The following is a 22,980-nucleotide window of genomic DNA, read 5'->3' as shown; positions in this document are numbered from 1 at the left end:
TATGTATGACACACTGTGGCTGCTTTATCTCTTGTACATTAAATGTTATTTGCAGAGCAACAGAAACATGTACTGACTGAATGCAAACTGCAAAGTATACTTGCAGAGGATCAAATTAAGTTAGAATTTAAGTGGCGTTGGGCAGTAAATTGCGTTACACAAAGAAAGGATGCAATAATCCATGTTAAACTGGATGAACTCAGGCTGGCCTGTATGCAGGATGTGATTTTTGTTTTCCTTGTTTGAACTTTTTTAGGAGTCTCAGTTGGCAAACATGACACCTTAGGGATCAATAGCATTATTCTAGGGCTCCAAGGCCACATATGTTTCCTGGTCATGGTGAGTGAAGAAAATTGTTTTTGCATTTGTAATCCACTGAGTAGAAACAGGCAATGCAGTATACTTGTCTCATTCATTCTTCAGCTCTGTAGAGTGAAGAATTTTGCCTTATAGTATGGTGAGTTATCTTTACATGCAAGTATATACACTGTTGTTATTATCACTCACCCTCCTGCAGCACCTGCAATGTTTGCATCCTGCAAAAGAGCAGAAAAATGTGTTGTCACATCCATAAGTAGCTATGCATTTTTGTAATTTCATATTTGATGTTGTGCTTTGGATGTTCCTGAGGTCACAAAACACTGGATGGACAATGCCAGCATCCAGCAGGGCCACACAGGGCCAATATTTTACAGCAGCACACAGATGATATGATTGATATTGCAAAACTGTTGACTGAAGGATGTATGAAGAATGAACTGAAATAGAATTCACCCTCACAATCCAGGATTATGGAGGACAGAATAAGCTTTTGTACGCAAGTTATATTCAATTAAACTGCCTTTGTCAGCTATTGATGGGTATACTTCAGATTCAACCTCGAGACTTTAAGGCCGAGGTTGGCAACATGACATATAAGAGCATTTATCGCAATCAATGACACAATGTTCAGCTAAAGGAAACACTTGCTGCTTTACTTGTAACATTGCAAATACAAGAACAAGGACAACAGCCAAACCTGTTCTTTATATGCGTCAGTCAAGCTTGGCCTATTTTTGAGTCACAGAATTTGACTCATTTTTATTTGCATTTCATAGTGGGCTTGCATCCCTCTCCATCAAGCAACAATGAATTATCTTTACCTCCTAGTATTGTCACAGGAAGAATGCATTGTGCTTATTGCAGATATCGTTGCTTTTTATAGGTAATCCTTGCATTATTGATTGCAGGAAAAGCTGGCTAAGATTGTCTTCAGTGACAATCACTGAGGTAATGTCCACTGTCACTGTTAGCTGAGACTTAAGCTTGTTATTTAAAGTCACTTGGAGGATTTATTTGTGGCTGTATCCTCATTATCCCCATCTTCATTTACTCTTTGATCTTCTCAGCGGTCTGTACGCACAGTATGTAACAACCATGGCATGTGTATCCCGCTTAAAATGCAGCAGATAATTGCAGTAACGAGTGATTTCGACAGCGGCTAAACTGTGGATGAATCTATTCTTAATCTGGATATATTTGTCAACCAATATGCAACCGTGATTCCAAAAAAATGTCGCAAAGTGTCCCTGAGCTCATGTAGTAATATCCTTTATACAATCATGTGTTCACAAAGTGGTGAACCTCGCTCCATCCTTACCTGTGATCGACTGAGCCTTTCCAGGATGCCTCTTTCATACCCAATCATGATACTATCACCTGTTACCAGTGGACCTGTTTACCTGTGGAATGTTCCAAACAGGTGTTTTTGGAGTTCTAAATATGGAACTGAAGAGAACCATTGGTGTAATGTCTTCAAAAAGGAAACAAATCTGGTTGCCTTTGACTTAGTACTTCTAGATAAATGTAGAACAGCATTATACTGATTATACCTTCAGTCTTAACGGTCTCTTTGTAAGGATTTTCTTTCTCAGACTAGCCTTGTCAGCCCTCATCAAACACATTTAGATAGTACTTTAGACTTAAGTACTGTAGAGAAGATGCCAAGGAGTCATGCTGGGTTACCAGGAAAAGCTAATATGCAAGTTCATTGTCTGCACGCAAGTTCGATGAGTTGCACGTAAAGGAAACAGGAATTTCTGTCATGTTTTTGTTTGCCTTGTAACTTGCGAATGATTGCTTCACGCTACGTTCTAGCTCGTTCTTCAACCTGTTCTTCTTTTTTTTCTCTTTCAGCCTGGGATGAGTGGGAGCCATGCAGATGTGTGGTGCAACACCTTCCCCTAGGCAGCGCAGGAGGGACATGACAGCCCGTGTTAACTGTTTGCCTATGCTGACCTGCCCTCTTCTTCTGCTCACCTGAGACCATCCTTCATTCAGGGCAGGGAGACGACCACCCAGAATGGCCTCCAACAAACGCAACTTCCAGTGCTTCAACACCGTCGGTGGTGATGGCAAGCATCACACCAGCCGGTTCCCCAGGATCCCCCAGCATGGCATGGTGGCTGATCACGACCCTCCGGAGGAATGCTACCTTTGCTCTGAGTATAGACACGCCCAGGCCCTGGAAGCACTAGAAGTTCAGGCCACACCTTTGTATCACTCTCACACGCCATATCACCACCATCATCCACACCAGTATGTTCTCAGGGGGCCGACCCGGCCTGAGCAGCACCCTGTGGCGCACTTGGGCCACAACCGCCACATTCACCATCACAGGTACAATAAGAGGGTGGTGCTGGTGAAGAACAGCGACCCCTCATTCAGGAAGACCATCGTGTTGCACCGCAGGAGTCTACGCAGTTTGGGGCTTTTCTTAGAGGAAGTTTCTGAGCTCATGCAGTACCACATCAGGAAGGTGTACACTCTGGAGGGCCGCAAGGTGAGGTCATAAACACCTGGTACAGCTACAAGATTATGGAAAGAGAGGTTTAGTTTTCATGTTTTTTCTCTATATTCTCTTAAGTTTCCTGCAGAGAGTTTTTAGCAGAGCACAGGTTGTGTGAGATTTTATTCTATTGTGTGTTCAAAACCAAGAGGAAGTTTCTGTGTTTGACCCCAATAAATACCTTCCTGTGTGTTTTAATGGACTAAAAATAATGGCAGGATCTGAAACTAACAGCATTTTGAGCTGTGTTTGTCTACATTACTTTGGAAGTAATTATGTGTTGTTACACATTGCTATGAAAGAGTGAAAGAGAGGCCTCTAGTGACAGAATTGATTCCTTTCTAAATTCTACTGTCAGCCCTGCTACAGGCACACAACATTTTATTATTTTATGATAAATTTGTCTGTTATTTTATTAATTTTATGACAAATTATTGCAGATTTTTCAACCCTAGAATATAATAATATGAAATTTATCGAACACAGCAGCAATATGGAGTGCAGAATATTAATGTCAAAGACACAACTCTCAAGTTCATTTAAAAAAACAAATTGGATGAAAGGATAACAGTGTTACTAGTAATCAGTTGATAGGTTATTAGTGATTCTAACATTAGGTCCTGGATGAATACGTAAGTTCCCTATAAGTATTATATTATTGGCTGGATATTGAAAAAATATTCACTAAACACAAAAGATTATATTTATCAGAAACATGTTATGTGCATTTACCAGCATGTAATTTCATCTGGGTAGAAACACAGCTGCAACTGGATATGTGCAATTTTTCAACATTGACACAATGAATAAACTCATACAATATCAGTTTAATTTAGTTTACTCTCGCTAGTTTGTTACAATTGAAGTCTAGTGGGATAAATGTTTTGAGTGTGTGCATGAGAGAATGAAACAGGGATATTCCTCACACACATTTAGATTGTGGATATCTCTCCGAATCCCATTAATCTTGGTCGAATCAGAGCTATTTTTGAGAGAGGAAAAACAGGTCAACGTTGAAACTCCACTTCCTCTACTTTGATACTGGAGCTATCTCAGAAATGTGTCTCCCACAGTGGCAATTAATTATCTTCACCTGGGCTTTGTGTGACCACGGATGAAGCCATTCATCTGCCTTTACCAGCACTGGATTTACATTTCAAAACTGCACTTTCATCAAAACTGACTGTTCATGAGCAACATAAAGTCAACAAAACTGTCAATATTTTAGTCTACATGTTTTTCTGGGAGTTTCATACTGTAGCTGTCAGTAGAGAATGGAAGCAGTGCCATATTGAAAATGTCAAAGCACTTTGCATAAAGGAAATGCATAGAAATATCACTATCTGCCTTACAGATTACTTTACCGTATGAAAAATAAAACCTGCAATACAAATTATACATACATATTGATTTACATATCTGTGTTTCCTTGTTAGCTTAAGATGAAATCAAATGGCATGATTGCTACTGTCCGCTTAAAACCATTTATCTCTAAACAATGTTTTTTCAACCTTGTGACTTATGAGTCACAATTAACAAAAACAAAAGTATACTCCAAAAAAAATGTGATCCAACATGTTTTTATCAATGTGGAGGCAAAATACAGGTGCTACTTTTATTAGGTCTTTGTAAGAAGATGCTGGGGTCAGCACACACTCACTAGATTAGCATTTAGTCTAATCACATGTGAGACACAAAAGTGATGATGATGATGATGATGATGATGATGATGATGATGTTAGCATTCCAGCTTTGTTGAGCACCTTACTAACAAGCACAGAGACTTAATGTTTCTGTTGCTTTATACATTTAAGTATGAGACGTCCTAAAGCAAAATAAATCAGAGCAATGATACTGCAATGCTCAGACTGCTGTATTTGCTTATCTATATACCATTTAGTCTGCTACGTTCACACACTCAGCAAGCTTGAAATACTGCTGAGCAATACCCTCTCACGAGTGACAATGGCAGCTCACCATTGCAGGAATGTGCCGTCATGTGGTGAAGTTTCCCTGAGATCATCCTGGATTAGGATATTTATCTTCTCTTGACTCACTGCTTGACTCATAGCCTTCTTTTGCAGGGAGCATTCAGCTGCACAAAGAGGGGACAATGCCTAGACCTTATTAAAAGATTCCCTCCGTAACAGCTGTTTCCTAAATGTTTCCCTATAAATATTTTCTATTTGCTGTAGTTCTATATGTTTATACTATATAGGAAGCACAAGGTAACCAACACGTTTTCATACCTAAATGACTGAAAAAGTTGATTGTCAATGATTCCAAAAATTACTTATGATGGATGGACAGCACTAGTGACAGGCATACTGGACCTTCAGCATCACATAGTTAACACTGTCAAATGGTCACAGTTTGCGTAGGTTTAGGTACCAAAACTACCTGGTTAGATTTAAGAAAAAGATCATAGTTTGCATCAGAAAAGTTACTATTAAGTATGTTACATAACTTAAGTTCATTATGGAAGTTAAAATAAGTCAATGTTTACTTTCAGTTTCACACCAGACATGAACAGTGGTCTCTGTCTGAGTCATCCATCCACCCCACCTTCCTCCCTATGCAGACTTTCTTGCTCATTACAATACAATATCACCTGACTTCCTGCGTTGCTCCTGTTGTATTTAACATGGCCACAACCCAACAATAAAGGTAAATATGGGTCGTAATAACCTACTTGCACAGATGACCTAGATGGGTGTTTTTTTTTGGTGAGGGCAAGCTGAGACAACAGTAAACATGCTGTCCCAGTGAGTGCAGCTGGCCTCTTAAAAGCCAAATTTATGAAACTATTGGATGTGTGGTAAATTCACAATTCTTGCACATTGACTGGTGGGTGGGCCAAAAGAACGGGGCTCCATATAATTAAAAACATTACACGTAGAGGGTAACGCACTGCACGAGACACACCTCATTCTACATCCTCCAGTGTTCTGCATTCAGTTTGCTCACACCTACAGTGCAGTGAGAAGCTGCCATGGACTGATAACAAAAAGAAAAATATTCCTCTTTCATTTTAAAATGTGGTCTACATGGAAAGAGGTTGTGCTTTAAATTGTAATTTAGTAAAATTCTAAATCCCCAATAAAATTCCCAATCTACTGCAAATTATGGCATGTAAGTGACATTTAATCCAAACTGTTTCAAATCAAACATGCTTGCAGTCCTCCTGCCTTTTACCTTTGTTTTGCTATAAACTCCTTTCAGTAAACAGACTCACTTAAAAAATACTCTCTGTTCTTATGTTTCAGATTGACAATGTTCAGAGTCTTATGCAGTGCCCCAGTGTCCTTGTCTGTGTGGGACGTGAGCCCTCTCACCCTTCCATCGTGGAAAATTTTCGGAAAACATCAGATGACAAACTTCCAAAGCTGAGTGCGAGGTCACGCTCCAGTGGCTGCAATGAAGGGCACGACGGTACGAGAAACAGTTTATTGACGCAGACATTTCTGAATTATGTTTTTAACTGGGCACGGTTTATTTGTATTGTACACAATTAGCAAAGGAAACTAATGTCATCTATTTTTTTTTTTTTTTTATCTTTTTCATTTCTTTATGATAAAACAAGGAATACCTACAAACAAAAATGTCATCAGTCCAAAACTGGAGACTGACACCAGATCCACCAGGCAGTCAGTGTCATCTGACAAGTCATTACCAGATGGAACCGACTCTCCAGAAAATTTGGATTCCTGCCCACACACCGGTGAAGGAATGAGAGATGACGATATAGAGAAACGGGTCCGTGTCAATAAAGATGGCAGTTTGTCTATGGAAATGAAAGTGCGTTTCCGGCTACAAAATGACGAGACATTGCATTGGTCGACAGAAGTAAGAAAGACAACAGGCAAGACCAATGAGTACCTCCAAGGACACAATAACCCCTATTTTGTACAAGTTAGTGAGAGAAGCCATTCGGAATCTGAAAACATCTCTACCGGTGAGCAAGATGAGGCTTACATCACCAGGCACTATCAAAGACATATGGAGGAGCCTCATTGTCCTCACTGCTGCAGTCACTGCCAGGATTATGACATCTGGAAAAACATTCCAGAGGCACATGGAGCGAGTCGCTGCATTCGAACTTCCAGTTCAAGTGCATCCTCACATACAATGGTCTCTAGAAAGACAATGGTTGAGAGGCAAACTCTGTCTAGATCAAGTGAAGAGAATGCAGAACAAGTGGTGGAGAGAGAAACTTGTGTGAAGCAGACTGTTGAGGCAGCTGAAACTGTGGAATACTGCATCATCAGGAGTGAGGTTTGTTCACCAAAGTGCAAGGTGCAATCCTCCACACTGGACACCTGTGAGGTGTGTGTTGACAGTTCTCCAAATAATCAGGTCAGTGTCAAACTTTCTCAAACAGAGCAAGAGGAACGAACAGGATCTGCTCCTAGTGCTTCCTCTGGAGTATTAACAGACCACGAGGAGGATCAAAATGATGAGGAGGAGGATGTCCCACCGAGTGCTTCAAGTGCAGTGTTGGATACAGGATCACCTGTTCAACATTTATCTCTGAGCCCTACAGATAGAGCATCTAATGCTTCAGGGCATTCAAGCAAGTCAAGAAAATCCCAAAAAACGTACACTTGTAATTGTGGAGTATCTAATGATGATACAAAAGGGCAAACCAAGGCCCAAGCTGAAGAAGATGAAATACAAAGAGATCAATCAAGTGCCATGTCTGTTAAATCAAATGCCTCTGGCAGATCAAACAAGTCTGAAAAAATACAGAATACAGAGTCTCAAGAGGAGAAAAGATCCAAAAGTGCCACCTCAGTTCATTCAAATGCCTCAGCAGCATCCAAATCTGATGTTTTAGATGTTGCAGCTGAAGAAATACCAACACAAGAAAGAGCATCAAGTAGCATGTCTGTTAAATCCACTAAAACTGAAAAATCAATGCAGTCAGAAATGGCAGCTGAACAACATAAATCCGAGGATAATGTTGATGAAGAACGAGCATTAAGTTCCATGTCATCAAAATCCAAAGCATCTATTAAATCAAAGGGATCAAGAGCATCCACTCAACCAGGTCAAGCTGAGGAGGAAGCAGAGCAAAGGACACCCAGTGCCATGTCAGCTACATCAAATGCCTCTGCAGAATCTAAAGTAGGAGCATATGCAGAGGAAAGCATTCAAAACCCAGGAGAAGAAAATGGGAATGAAACGGGACAGAGAGCACAAAGCGCAATGTCAGTGAAGTCAAATGTTTCTGCGAAATCTAAAAAGTCAAGAACTTCTGAGGCTCCACCCATAGAAAATTTAGAAGACGAACCAGAGGGGAGTCTACATTCCCCTGTGTCATGTAAGTCAAAAAATGCTGAGGAAGATTATGAGGAAGGAGAGGATGTTGAAGAGGCTGGAGAAGATCAAGAGAGAGTGCCAAGTGTCATGTCATCCAAGTCTTCTGCAATATCTACACATTCAAAGGCGTCCAAGCTTCAAGATGAGGAAGATGTTCTGGACGATACTCAAGAGAGAGCAGTGAGTACAACATCAGCAAAATCAGCAAAGTCTAAAACCTCTGAAATTGAGGTTGAACAAAATGCTGAAGAAGTGCAGGTCACAGATTCACGATCACCTAGTGCTTTGTCAGGAGTGACATCAAATAAAGCTGGCAGTGAGGAGGAGGTCGTGGAAACTGTGGCGAGAGCTCCAAGTACAATGTCAGTTCGATCCATGAGGTCAAATGCATCTGCAAGGTCCAGAAAATCAGAAAAAACAAATGCATCTGAACAATCAAGAGTGTCTGATCTTTCAGCTGAGGAAAAACAGGCTGAAAAAGAAAGTGAACGGGCATCCAGTGCAATGTCAGCTAGGTCTATCAAGTCAGATGTATCTGCAACCTCTAGAAAGTCAAACTGCTGTGAAGAAATTAATAAAGTAAATGCTGAAGATGCAGAAGGACCGATAGAGAGAGCAACCAGCGCTATGTCAGCAAAGTCTAATGCATCTGCAAGATCTAGACATTCAAAGAGGTCTGACCTTTGTGCTAGAGAAAGTGTTGACATGTCAGATGATGGAAATGCTGAAGAGCAAAGTGAGGGAAGACCACAAAGCACAATGTCAGTCAAATCAGCAAAGTCACTGAAGTCAAATATTTCAGCAAAATCTACCAAATCTATATCCTCCGCAGTTGCAAACAGAGAAAGTGAAGACAATCACGAGGATGAAAAAGATGGAGAGCAAAGTGTAGAACAAACAGCAAGTTGCAATGATGAGACTGAGGACACACCAACCTCCACCTATGTTTCAGTTGAGGAAAATCTTGAAATCCAAAATGCTGAAGCTGGAACAAGAGCATCTAGTGCCATGTCGCAAAAATCAGCCAAGTCCAAATCTTCTGCAATATCCAGTAAGTCAAAAGCCTCTAAAGACAGGACTGAGGAAAACAATGGTGGCGAGGAAATTGCAGAAAGAGCACCAAGTGCAATGTCAGCAGCATCTGCAATATCAAATGTGTCTGCAGTATCTACAAAATCAAAAGCTTCTCAAGTTCCTTCCAGACATGATGGCGATATTTGTGATGAAGGTGAAGCTGAACAGGAAGCCAGAGAGAGATCAGCAAGCTGCATGTCAGATAAGTCCTACAAGTCAAACCTTTCAGCAAGATCAAGAAAGTCAAAATGCTGTGACGATTCAAATGAAAAAAATATTACTGAATATGAGGAAGAGAGGGGACCTAGTGCACTGTCAGTGAAATCGGCACAGTCAAATGTGTCTGCCAAATCAAAACAGTCAAATATTTCTGCCAAATCTAATATGTCAAAGCACAGTGATGTTTCAGCTGAAGAAAATACTGCAGATCATACGGAACATGGAGAAAGACCTTCAAGCAACATGTCAGCTATGTCCATTAAATCTGCAAAGTCAAATGTTTCAGCAATATCTAAAAAATCAAGAGGTTCTGCAGTTGCTTCTGAAAACTGTGGTGATGCTTCTGATGAAATTGTTGTTGAAGGGGAGAGTGAAGGGAGAGCCCTGAGCTCTATGTCAGCCCAGTCAGCTCAATCAAATATCTCTCTAAGATCAAATAAGTCAAAATGTTCTGTTCGTGTTCCAACTGAAGAAGGCTTTGAGAGCCCTGATGAAGGAACAGACAAAGAGCAAACTGAAGAAAGACCACCAAGCTGCATGTCAGCCAAATCAGTCCAGTCACATGTTTCTGAAGTATCTATTAAGTCTGCAGAGAGAGTGCAGAGTGCCATGTCAGCCAAAACTGCAAAGTCAAGTATTTCTGCCAAATCTACAAAGTCAAAAGGACTCAATGTTGCATGTGAGGAAAATATATCTGATCATGAGGAATGTGTAGACAGAGCTCCAAGCAATATGTCGGGCAGATCGGGAAAATCAGCAAAGTCAAATGCTTCTACAACATCAAGAAGATCGAAGGTTTCTGAAGCTCCCTTAGAAAATGGTGCTGACAATCCTGAGGATAGAATTGTTGAAGGGGAGAGTGAAGGGAGACCATTGAGCTCTATGTCAGCCCAGTCAGTTCAGTCAAATATTTCCAAAAGATCAAATAAGTCAAAATGTTCTGTTCACGTTCCACCTGAAGAAAGCCTGGAGATCCCTGATGAAGGAACAGACAAAGAGCAAACTGAAGAAAGACCACCAAGCTGCATGTCAGCCAAATCAGTCCAGTCACATGTGTCTGAAGTATCTATTACGTCTGCAGATAGAGCACAGAGTGCTTTGTCGGCTAAATCAGCCAAGTCCCGTGCTTCTACAAAATCTATCATATCAATTGCTTCTGGCAAAACTACTGGCATACCTGATGAAGTAGATGGTGAAGATGAAACCCAAGACAGAACGCAGAGTGCCATGTCAGCCAAAACTGCAAAGTCAAGTATTTCTGCCAAATCTACAAAGTCAAAAGGACTCAATGCTGCAGGTGAGGAAAATATATCTGATCATGAGGAATGTGTAGACAGAGCTCCAAGCAATATGTCAGCCAGGTCAGAAAAGTCGGCAAAGTCAAATGTTTCTACAACATCAAGAAGATCGAAGGTTTCTGAAGCTCCCTTAGAAAATGGTGCTGACAATCCTGAGGATAGAATTGTTGAAGGGGAGAGTGAGGGGAGACCATTGAGCTCTATGTCAGCCCAGTCAGGTCAGTCAAATATTTCTGTAAGATCAAATAAGTCAAAATGTTCTGTTCGTGTTCCACCTGAAGAAAGCCTGGAGATCCCTGATGAAGAACCTGACAAAGAGCAAACTGAAGAAAGACCACCAAGCTGCATGTCAGCCAAATCAGTCCAGTCACATGTGTCTGAAGTATCTATTACGTCTGCAGATAGAGCACAGAGTGCTTTGTCGGCTAAATCAGCCAAGTCCCGTGCTTCTACAAAATCTATCATATCAATTGCTTCTCAAGCTTGTTCTGGCAAAAGTACTGGAATACCTGATGAAGTAGATGGTGAAGATGAAACCCAAGAGAGAGCGCAGAGTGCCATGTCAGCCAAAACTGCAAAGTCAAGTATTTCTGCCAAATCTACAAAGTCAAAAGGACTCAATGCTGCATGTGAGGAAAATATATCTGATCATGAGGAATGTGTAGAAAGAGCTCCAAGCAATATGTCGGGCAGATCGGGAAAATCAGCAAAGTCAAATATTTCAGTCGTATCAAAGAAATCAAAAGCCTCTGACATTCCTACTGATCACATTGCCGATTCATCTGAGGAAGCAAATGAAGAAGAGCACAATGAAAGCAGATCAGTAAGTTCAATGTCAATCCATTCAGTTAAGTCAAGTGTTTCTGCAAAGTCGAGTACCTCAAAGTGTTCAGCTAATATTCCAGCTGAAGAAGGCAGTGCCAGACCTAAATCACATGCTTCTACAGTATCTATGAAGTCAAATGCTTCTAAAGTTCCTACTGATACTAATATCCCAGAGGCCAGAAATGATGAGGAAGAAACTCAAGACAGAGCAGAGAGTGCAATGACTGCAAAGTCAACTACTTCAGCCAAATCGAACAAGTCAAAGGTGTTGGCCACTGAAGAAAATGCTGATCATGTGGAAAGAGCTTCAAGCAATATGTCAGTCAAATCAGCAAAATCATCAAAGTCAAATGTTTCTCAAATATCAAAGAAATCAAATGCTTCTGACATCCCCTCTGGACACAGTACTGAAATTGCTGATGCAGAGACCGAAGACAGAGTGAGCTCAATGTCTGTTCAGTCAGTCAAGTCAAATATTTCTTCTAGATCAAAAAAGTCCAAATGCTGTGAAGAGAGCCCTAATGAAGAAAATGACCAAGAGCAAATAGAAGAAAGAGCACCTAGCGCCTTGTCAGCTAAATCAGCAAAGTCACATGCTTCAGCAAAATCTACCAAATCAAATGCTTCTGGCAAAACTGCTGGCATTTCTAATGATGGTAATGGTGAAGAACAAACAGAAGACAGAGCACAAAGTGCCATGTCAGTCAAGTCCACACAGTCAGCCATATCTGCAAAATCACGTAGGTCAAAAGTCTCAGATGTTGCAGCTGAAGAATATGTTGCAGAACATGACACAACTGTAGAACGATCACCAAGTGCAATGTCAGCACAGTCAAATGCTTCAGGTATATCTGCAAAGGCTTCTGCTGAAGCAAAAACAGAGGAGAGATCACCAAGCAACATGTCAGCCAAATCAAATATTTCTGTTTCATCGAGAGGTACAACACCATGTGAAGTTCCATCTGAAGAAAATACTGCAAATTATGAGGAAACTGTACAAAGACCACCAAGCACCTTGTCAGTTAAATCTACCAGATCAACACAGTCAAAAATTTCTGCAAAGTCTAGTAAGTCAAAAGCCTCTAATACAACAAGGGAAGAAAATCATGAGGAGACTCTGGAACGAGTACCAAGTAGTACCTCCATCAAATCAGCAAAATCAAGAAAGTCAAATTCTTCAGCTGTGTCAAAGAAATCAGAAGCTTCTGGGGTTCCTGCTGAAGATGGTGCTAACCTTACTGATGACAACACTGAAGCAGACACAGAGGCAAGAGCAATGAGCTCAATGTCTGCCAAATCAGTGAGGTCGAATGTAACATCAGTATCTACAAAATCCAAAGCTTCTAAAAATCCTCAAAACATGAACAGCGAAGAAGATGGTGGAAATGAAACTGAAAACAGAGCACAAAGTGCCACGTCAAGTATGTCAAAGTCTACTGGAAAAAACATTGAAATTTCAAATGAGGAAGATGCAGCTGATGAGAGACCACCAAGTACCATGTCAGTTAAATCATTAAAGTCAGATCTGTCTCTGAGGTCAAGGAAATCAAATGTTTCTGAACAGACAGCTGAAATACCTAATGATGAGGTAGCTCTAACGGAGAGGACACCAAGTGTTTTGTCAGTGAGGTCAAATGTTTCTGCGAGAACCATGAAATCCAACGTATCTGAAATTACCTGCAGTGAAAGGACTGGACATGGTGAAGAACCTGAAGCAAGAGCATGCAGTGAAATTCATACAGAAAGTCCAGACACTCCTCATGACAGAGATGCTGATGAGAAATCTGAGAGAACTCCAAGTGTCATGTCAGCCAAATCAAATACATCAATAAGATCAAACAAATCAAAAGTTTCTGATGTTCCTGTTGATAAAAACGCTCACGAAAAAGAGGAGAGAACACTTAGCCCCGTGTCAGCAAAATCCAGCCAATCTGAAATGTTACGCAGATCTGAAGTCCCTGCTGTGACAGTAGAGGAAAGTGAAGACAGAGCACCTACAGCCATGTCATCAAAGTCTAAGACTTCAGTCCATTCAAAGAAATCAATAACATCTGCGTCTAAGGAAAAGAAAAGTGAAGGGCGGCCACAGAGTTCGTTATCCGTCAAATCGAATCTGTCTGTGAAATCTCGGAAATCCAAAGCAGCTGATATTTTAACAGATGAATATGTGGAAACTAAAGGGGAGTTGAAGATGTCCACAGCCTTTGATGTTCATGCTGAGGAGCAGACCAGTGTTTCTTCAATAAATGCAGGGGATGCTGTGAATCCTGATGACGAAAGTAAACCCACATCTAATTTGTGCGACAAAGACAATCAAGATACAGCTGATGCAAGGAGTTGCCACTCTAAGACAAGCAAGTCAAGTAGGCAAGGCACAAAAAGTCCAAAGGTAGAAGTTATTGCCAAACCAAAGTCTGTTGCGAATTCTGCTGTGTCAGAAACCTGTCAGGATGTACAACAGCCAAAAGGAAATACACAATGTGTGATCTGTCACACAGAGTCAAATGAAAGTGATAAGTCGCAAACTCTACCCACCGGAGACTCAAAATCCAGTGTGTCTAAAGGGATAACAAATGGTCCTTTGGAAGCAACAGACATTGGTAGGAGTGTCGCCGATAACAAAAGCGACACAAGCAGCAAATGCAAACATAAGAACACAAATGCTGATGATTTTAAGATGGTCCCATCTAGCCTACCCAATGCATCCCCTACTGAGGTTGTGAATGAATGGCTGAAAACAATACCAGCAGACGGAGATATGTATGACATGGAGGAATTTAATGAGGACTGCGAGGGACAGAAACCTGGCCACACAACAGGGGAAGTCAATAGAACGGAGGGTAATGAAAACATTGACTCTGTAGCTGAGAATGCAAAGGACACAAATGAAGGAGTTGAGATGAACAGTGTCACTGGTAAGGATTGTCAAGCGAGCACAGAGGTACCAAATGCAGAGAATACCCATGCTCAGAGAGATGATGCCTCAAAAATCTTCAACTCTTCCATACAGGTGATGAAAGTGCTTTTAAATCCAAAGCTTGACAGATGTAATAGTTTACCAGAAATTTCTCCAGTGTATGGACGTAAACTAAGCACTTCAGCTAGAGGTCTTCTGGATTGCCTTGTGAAGCTGCAGTTGATAGACAACAATCCTAAAAATGCAAATGAAAAGGATGAAAGATACAAAGAGCTAATGAATATTCTCCAGTCTCTTTGGCTTCGTGTTCCTCCAGAGAGTAAACATGCATTAAAGAGGGATGATGACCATTTTGTGGATGACGAATTCAATCATACATCATCTTCTGGTGTGGACGTCAACAGTGGCTCCACTGGCTCAGGGAAGAGTAGTGATGGTGTGAATGGTTACGCATCTCAACCGCACAACGGTGCAGATATGTTGGGGAAAGTACAAGAAGTCTGTGAAGTTGAAGTGGAAGCAGACGCTCAATGGACATGTGAGAGAGAAGTAGAAAGAATATATGAGGAAGCCCAAAAGGAAGATGATCCAGCAACAGATGACACACTTCGAAGCAATGACAGTCCAAGAGAATTACCTGAAACACCACCCTCCTCAAACAAGAGCTCAGGAAATGACAGCACTGGGCAAAAACTTCCAGAGGAAGCTGAAACAGAATGTCATGAGGACACCAGTTCTGAGAGTCCTCCCCACATTCAAAGAGCACAGTTAACCAAAAGGATTTCTCAAGATCCTGATCCTGTTTGGGTCTTAACCCTATTAACTAAAATAGAAAAGCAGTTCATGACACATTATATTGATGCAATGAGAGAGTTCAAAGTCCGATGGAACTTGGATGATAATGAGCAGCTTGACATGATGATAAGCGACCTTAAAACCGAGGTCCAGAAAAGAATCCAAGCAAGTATAGACAGAGAACGGAGGAAAATTCAAAGTCGAGCCGGCCTACCAAGACCTCCGAAACAACCGATGTCCCGTACTTCGACAACACAAACAGAAGAGAGGAGACGGAGGCTGAAGATGATACTCAAACAATCAGTTGATTCCCCATTACAGAAAGATGATGACTCAGCAACAAGCACTTCTTACAGTGACCAGCGTAGTGAAAATGATGATGAATACTGTCCATGTGAAACATGCATTAAGAAAAAAATGACATCTAGGCCACCACTTCCTGCAGAGGTTCTGAATGTTGCACCTGTTGTCATGGACTTTGACCTAAAGAGGATTCTGATGATGAAGACCTGTGAACCTGGCGAAACACAGGTTATCACCTGTGCATCTCACTCTGAAAATGATGCTGAAACAGACGCAGCAGAAACACTTGTAGAAAAGGTTATCATTGACGCTGTAAAAGAAGTGGAAGGGGATGAAGTACACTGTGACACTGAGAATGACTCTGCAGTAGCAGCGGTTGAAATAGAAGCAAAAGATGTGTGTCAAGATGCAGGTCAAGAAGATGGATCTGAAAACAATGAAGCAGAAGAAGCAGACACCATCAGAGAATTGACTGAACAGACTATTGCCGAAGAACCAATAAAAACCCTTCCTGCAGCTGATGAAGTGAGCAAAACGGAAGATGAAAGAGCAGAAAATGATGAAGATGAATCTATGGTAGAGACAGAGAAAGCAGACACAACTGGAAATATATTAGAGGCTGCTAAATCTACTGCAGCTGAGGATGAAAATGCAGCAGAAGAGACTGCTGTGGTTACATCAACCGAAGACCAATCTGACAAAGAGGAAGCTGTGGAATTGGGGCCAGTTGAAGAGAGAGAGGAGACTGCTGCCATTAGTGAAGATGATTCTGAGGAGTTCAATGTGGAAGAAGAAGATGAGGGTGTGGAAGCAGAGCTGGTGGATAATGAAGAAGAGATTCCTGCCGCCAGAGCAGATAATTCTGTTGATGAGAATGAAGCCACAGCCACATCTGATGAATTATCGAAGGAACCAACTGAGTTAACAGCTGAAGATGAGATTGCTGTAGATGAAGAGACTGTTGTCACAAGTAAAGATGAACTTGAGGAGGCTGCTGAAGCCACCACAGCTGAAGATGAGACTGCAGCAGTGGAGACCGCTATGGCAGCCACAAGTGAGCAGGAATCTGACAAAGAAGAGGCTGTGGAAGAAGAGCCAGTCAATGATGACGAGGAGATTGCAGGTACCAGTGCAGACGAGTCTGCGCATGAGAACAATGACATAGCCACAGCTGATGAATCATCAAAAGAACCTACTGAGCAAGCAACAACTGAAGATGAGCTGGCTGTGGAAGATGAATCAACGGATGAAATTGCTGAAGACGAAATTGCAGCAGAAGAGACAGCTGTGGCCGCCTTAAGTGAGCATGAATCAGACAAAGATGATGCTGTGGATGCAGGGACAGTTGATGATGTAGAAGAAGAAGAAGAAGAAGAAGAAGGAGAAGAAGAAGAAGAAGAAGAAGAAGAAGAAGAAGAAGAAGAAGAAGAAGAAGAAGAAGAAGAGATTGCTGCCACCAGTGAGGACAAACTGACAGAGGAGACTGCTGAAGCCATTGCAGCTGAAAGTGAAAATGCAGCAGAAGATGCTGACGTGGCATCCTCAAGTGAACATGAATCTGAAAAAGAGGTGGTTGTTGAAGAAGGGACGACTGATGGAAAAGAAGAGCTTGCTTCCACAAGTGCGGGTGATTCTGCAGATGAGAATGATGACACAACCACGGCAGATGAATCATCGAAGGAACCAGCTGAAGAAGCGACAACTGAAGGTGAGATTGCTGTCACAAGTGAAGATGAATCGAAGGAAGAGAGTGCTGAAGATGAAATTGCAGCAGGAGAGACCGCTATGGCAGCCACAACTGAAAATGAATCTGAGAATGAGGACGGTGTGGAAGAGGAGATCCTGGCCACCACTGCAGGTGAGTCTGCAGATGAGAACAATGACACAGCCACCGCTGATGGATCGTCAATGGAAATGACTGGAAAGGCAGACACCGAAGATGAGACGGTCGAAGAGAAAGAGACTGCTGTCGTCAGTGAAGATGAAACGAAAGACGAGGCTGCTGAGGCCACCACAGCTGAAGATGAAAATGCAGAAGAAAATGTGGCAGATGCAACTGAACATGAATCCGAACACGAGTCTGACCGAGAGGAGGCTGTGGTTGCAGGCGCAGTTGAAGACGTGGAAGAAACTGCTGCCACCAGTGATGATGACTCTGCAGAGAGTTTTGATGACACCACAAATGAAGATGACACTGCAAAGGAGAGTGATGCCTCCGGTGATGAACTGTCAAAGGAACCAGCTGAAGAAGCAAACACTGAAGATGAGCCTGTTGTTGAAAAGGAGCTTGCTGTTACAAGCGAGGATGAATTTAAGGAAGAGACTGCTGACGCCACCACAGCTGAAGATGAAAATGCAGAAGAGGCCACTATTGTGGCCACAAGTGAACATGAATCTGACAAAGATGAGGCTTTGGAAGAAATGACAAAGAACACCAGTGCAGATGAGTCTGCAGATGACAACAACGACACAGCTACAGCTGATGAATCATCAAAAGAACCAGCTGAAACTGAAGATGAGGTAGCTGCAGAAAAAGAGATCATAAGTGAAGATGAATTAAAGAAAGAGACTGATGTGGCAGCCACAACTGAAAGTGATTCTGACAAAGAAGGAGCCACGGAAGCAGGGACGGCTGATGACGGAGACGAGACTGCTGCCACCAGCGATGAAGATTCAGCAGAAGATGCCATCGCAAATGAAGATGAAACTGCAGAGGAGAATGATGCCACAGGCGATGAATTGTCAAAAGAACCAGATGAAGCAGGAACATCCGAAGATGAGACTGCTACAGAAAAAGAGATGGATGTCATAAGTGAGGATGAATCGAAAGAAGAGCCTGCAGAGGCCACCGAAGGTGAAGATGAAACTACTGTAGGAGAGTCTGATGTGGCAGGCACAACTGAAGATGAATCTGACAAGGATGAAGCTGTGGAAGCAGCAGCGGTTGAAGATGGAGAACAGACTGCTGCCACGAATGATGAAGAGGAAACTGCAGACAACGATGAAGCCACAATAACTGAAGATGAAAGTGCTGTGGAAAAAAATACAGCTGAAGATGAAGCTGAGGAGGCAGCAGAAGAGGCTGGTGTTGGAGCCACAACAGAGCATGAATCAGACAAAGACGCTGCAGTGGAAACCACCAGTGCAGATGATTCTGAATCAGATGAGAAGGAAATGGCTGAAAAGGCAACAACTGAAGATGAGGATGCTGAAGGCAAGGAGATTGCTGTCACAAGTGAAGATGAAATGAAGGAAGAAGCTGGTGAAGCCAGAGCAGCTGAAGAGGAAAATGCAGCAGAAAATGTGGCAGACACAACTGAACATGAATCTGAAGAGGAGGAGGCTGTGAAAGATGTGGAGGAAACTGCTGGTAGCAGTGAAGATGATTCTGTAGAAGGCATAGATGCCACCACAAATGATGATGATGAGAAAGATAAAACAGCAGCAGTCGACAAACTGTCAAAAGAGCCATCTGAAGCAGCGACTGAAGATGAAGTTGCTATGGATAAAGAGGCTGTTATCACATATGAGGATGACAAGGAAGAGACTGTTGAGGTGGTCTCCGCCACGGAAAAAGAAAATTCAGGCGAAGAAGAATTCAGCGCTGCTGATAAGGAATCAGAAGAAGATGAGATGGAAGAAACCACAGACGGAGAACTTGTGTCTGAATCTGCAAGAGAAGATAGCTCCAAAGCTGTGACTGAAAATGAACCGGAGGAAGAGAGCGATGAATCAGCCGCAGGTGAAAATGAATCCGTGCACAACGCGACAACAGATGTCAACGACACTGCAGGAGAAGAGGATTCTTCAAAAGCTGTCAGTGATGACGAATCAGGAGAGGAGCTTTCAGAAACCAAGCCTGAGAACGAGACTGCAGATGAAAGGGCGGGAGAAGACGAAAATGCAGAGGACAAAGTGGCTGTGGAAGAAAATGAGACTTCAAGTGAGGCAGAACACGTTCAAGAGGAATCAACTGAAGAGCCTTACGAGACAGAATCATCTGGAAAAATTGCAGAGAGCAGCGCCGCTGAAGATTTGGTAGAAAAAGGTGAGGAAGACAATACATGTCACAATGAGGAACCAGTTGAAGGTGAAAGAACCGGAGAGGAATCAGACGCGGCTGAAAATGCAACAGGTGAAGACTGCACAGAGGCTGCGACAACAGGAGATGAGAGTGAAGAATGTGAAGCAGCAGAAGAAGAAGAATCTGGAGAGCCTGAAGATGAAGAGGTTGCGGAGACAGACAAAGCTGAGCAAACATGCGAAGAATGTGGCATGACTGAAGATCCCAGAGAAGATGCTTTAACTGAGACAAACGATGAAACAGAAGACCCTGACGAGGTGGAGGAACTGAAGCCAAATGAGGATGAGGAAGAAAACAGGGAAAACACACCAGTGGAAGACGCAGATGAAGATAATAATGAACAGACGGAAACAACTGTAACACAGTGTGAATGTATTAACATCCAAAATGGAAGCCGTGATAACGATGAAGAGGAAACCTCCAAAAAAGAGGAGGAGGAAGCTGAGACGGACCGGAACGGAAACCAGGGAGATTCAGCTGATGGAGAAGATGAAGCCGAGGAAGATTCAGACGAACCGGAGGAAGAAACTGACGACGGAGAGCGACACGTTGTTCCGAGCAAGACAGACAACAAAAAGGCAGCACCTCAGGAAACAAAACTAATCCCTCTTGATTCTTTGATCAAAGTGAGTGCAGAATCTGAGGACGGCACTTACGCTGACGTCGAGGATTCTGAGACTGAAATAAACAGCAAAGAAGAAGACACGAGCCTTGATTCTGAGTCTTTGAAAAAGATTTCATCATAAGTTGATTGCAACTCTGGAAAGGCTTCAGGGGAACTGATAGACACGCAGGAGTAAGATGAGGAGTCTACTGCTGAAAATGACACACAGCTTATAGCATTGATGCTACAAGCAATGAGCAGTCTGAAGTCATTCTTGTCATTTTAAGTAGTAAAGTAAGGTCTGCCGGAGAGACCGAACCAGAACTGTGAAGTGAAGAAACCAAAAGGATGGATCCTAGATTATTCTCATTGCTAACTTGTCCTTGTTAAACAAGCACTAAAGAAATAAAAGCACTTTGTTCCAGCATTTCTAATGTTGAGACTGAACACCTGCACAGCAACTACTGCTCATACAGCTGTATGATAAAGGAGTCTTAAAACTTGAATGTATATACTGTATGTAGGTGGTTTACATACTGAGCCTCAGACAGAACATTAATGAAAAATGTCATACATGCACATGTACTGTAGTTTGTCTTCCAGTTACTCTGGGATATTTACCCATTCTTGCCGCACAATGTTTTTTGTTTTTTTCCAGGATTAAGTCTCCAGATATATTATTTTATCTAATCAAAGGAATTCTTTGAAGACTTTTTGTTCCAATTTAAAATTCAACTAATACTACTAATAATATATTTTTCTAGTTGATATTGTATTTTTCTGGAAAGCCAGAAAATGCTGATAATATTCATTTTGAATGTTCAAATTGTGCAGATACAGTCCAGTTCATGGCAGTGTTTTAGTCCTGATCTAAAGAGAGAGCAGAACTGGGTGATGATTAACACACCATTTCTATAGCAGATGAACATCTCTGCAAGGTAGAAAAAGTCATGGCAGGGTTTAATGTATCGTGACAGACTCTGCTATTGTTCTGTGTTTTAGACCATTCAACAGTGTTTATCTGTAAGAACATACGGTATTCTCTGTGGTACAGAGGTTACGACCTTTGCTGAATGTACTGTACTTGTTGTTCCTGAAATTAAATATACTTTAAAGTGATTTTTGTTATTCTGTTGTAAGACACGCTGTGATATTTCACGTTGTAAGCTTAGACTTAAGACCTCTTCAGATTAAGGTTTGCAATAAGTGAATTTTTTAATTTCACAAATCACCTATTGAAACATGAAAAGTCTTTGGAGTATAATATAAATGTCAGTCCTTCAGAATGATGTTGAAGGATGCTACTGAACGCTACTAAAGAAATCAGCCAATTTGAAATTGTCTTGACCTACAATTCACCATGATCACAAGTATTTCTATACAAAATGAAATTATGTCAAAAATTCCATGAAATACAAATGGTCAACGTTTGCCAAAGGAGTGATATTGAACACCACTACTAGTGAAAATCAGTGAAGAACTAACATGGGCAAGTAATGATGGGTTCTGTTTGTGGCAGGCTACAATAACACCACATGCACAGCTCTCTGTCTCTGTTTTGTCCCAGGTAATTGAAAACATAATAGATATCACATAAGTGAATGAACTTCTGTGGAGAGGCGTGGTGAATGAATGCGTGAGCCTGTCTGTTGAGACTTCATTCAGTCTCCTTTTACTGTGAGCGCCATTACACTGAGCTGATGGATGTGCCTCTCTCACACTTTCCATTTGCAGTCTCATGTGATCATGTGACATACATAATTGGTGTCACTCTGATTGACTGCATAACACTACAGTGGGCCAGGCCGCTCTTCTCGAGCTCTCTTATTGAGACAAGAACATTGCATGCCACCTTTAAACTCCTTTTACTGCGTCTGCAGCCTGCAGGCAATATAAGCAGCAGCAGGGAGGTGTTTACACCACCTGACAGACAGACTTAGTGACAAGGTGAAAAGCAAAGTCAAATATCCAGGAACTGTAAGACCAAGACATTTTTCTGCAGAGCTAAAAAGAAAGTGACTGTTGGACTTGACTGAGCCAGAAACTCCAATGGGATGACAATGTTGCTTCATGCTAATGTGCTAATTTAAAGGAATTTACCAACTAATAACTATCAAGGGTGCTTTTTTTGGATTTCTTCTGCCCCCTTGTGGCTAAAAAACAAACAAACATACCTTTAATTTGTTTTTGAAATAACAGGTAGGTTTGCATTTAAAGGCGTGCACATCCACACAGGTGCTTTCAGTTAACTACTTTGGTTAATTAGACCTCTGCTCAGGTTGACAGTGAGTGGAGCCATGTTGGGAAATGTGCCATATCACTAAATTACACCATACTAATGAGAATGAGAAAGGTGTATGTACACTAACTGGAGTGTGGGGGAGATGTCAGTCAACAGCACGTGTCCAAGCAGTCTTCAGAAACAGGCAAATCAGGAAACTTCAATGAAAACACATGTGTAGTTGGAGCATTGGGCGTCTGCAGGCTTTCATAAAGTGGCTCCTAAATTATTGTTTTAACCCAAATTTCCCCTTTTACTAAAATGTTTTGTGAGTTAAATAGTCAAAAATATAGTTTCAAATGTCACCTGACCACATCCATGTGAGAGTCTGCTACGAGCGTGAGGTAAAATTGTCCCTCAAGGATGAGATATGTTAAACAGCACTTAATAAAACTACTCACATCAAAGCCTGTTTTAAAAATATACGGTGA

At 41.7% G+C, this 22,980-nt stretch overlaps 1 protein-coding gene across 1 annotated transcript; it reads left to right on the top strand.

The window, feature by feature from the left end:
* Positions 1-2,341: 2,341 nt before the first annotated feature.
* rp1l1b (rp1 like 1b) lies at positions 2,342-20,410 on the top strand. The gene is made up of 4 exons (XM_070988021.1): positions 2,342-2,821; positions 6,094-6,259; positions 6,411-19,322; positions 19,374-20,410. Exons 1-4 carry the CDS (start codon positions 2,342-2,344, stop codon positions 20,408-20,410), a joined length of 14,595 nt encoding a protein of 4,864 aa, XP_070844122.1.
* The last annotated feature ends 2,570 nt before the right edge of the window (positions 20,411-22,980 follow it).

This window comes from Chaetodon trifascialis, chromosome 19 (genome assembly GCF_039877785.1).
Source record: "Chaetodon trifascialis isolate fChaTrf1 chromosome 19, fChaTrf1.hap1, whole genome shotgun sequence".
Lineage (NCBI taxonomy): Eukaryota > Metazoa > Chordata > Actinopteri > Chaetodontiformes > Chaetodontidae > Chaetodon > Chaetodon trifascialis.
The sequence above is the reverse complement of the archived record's forward strand: the minus strand, read 5'-3'. Positions and strand labels throughout refer to the sequence as shown.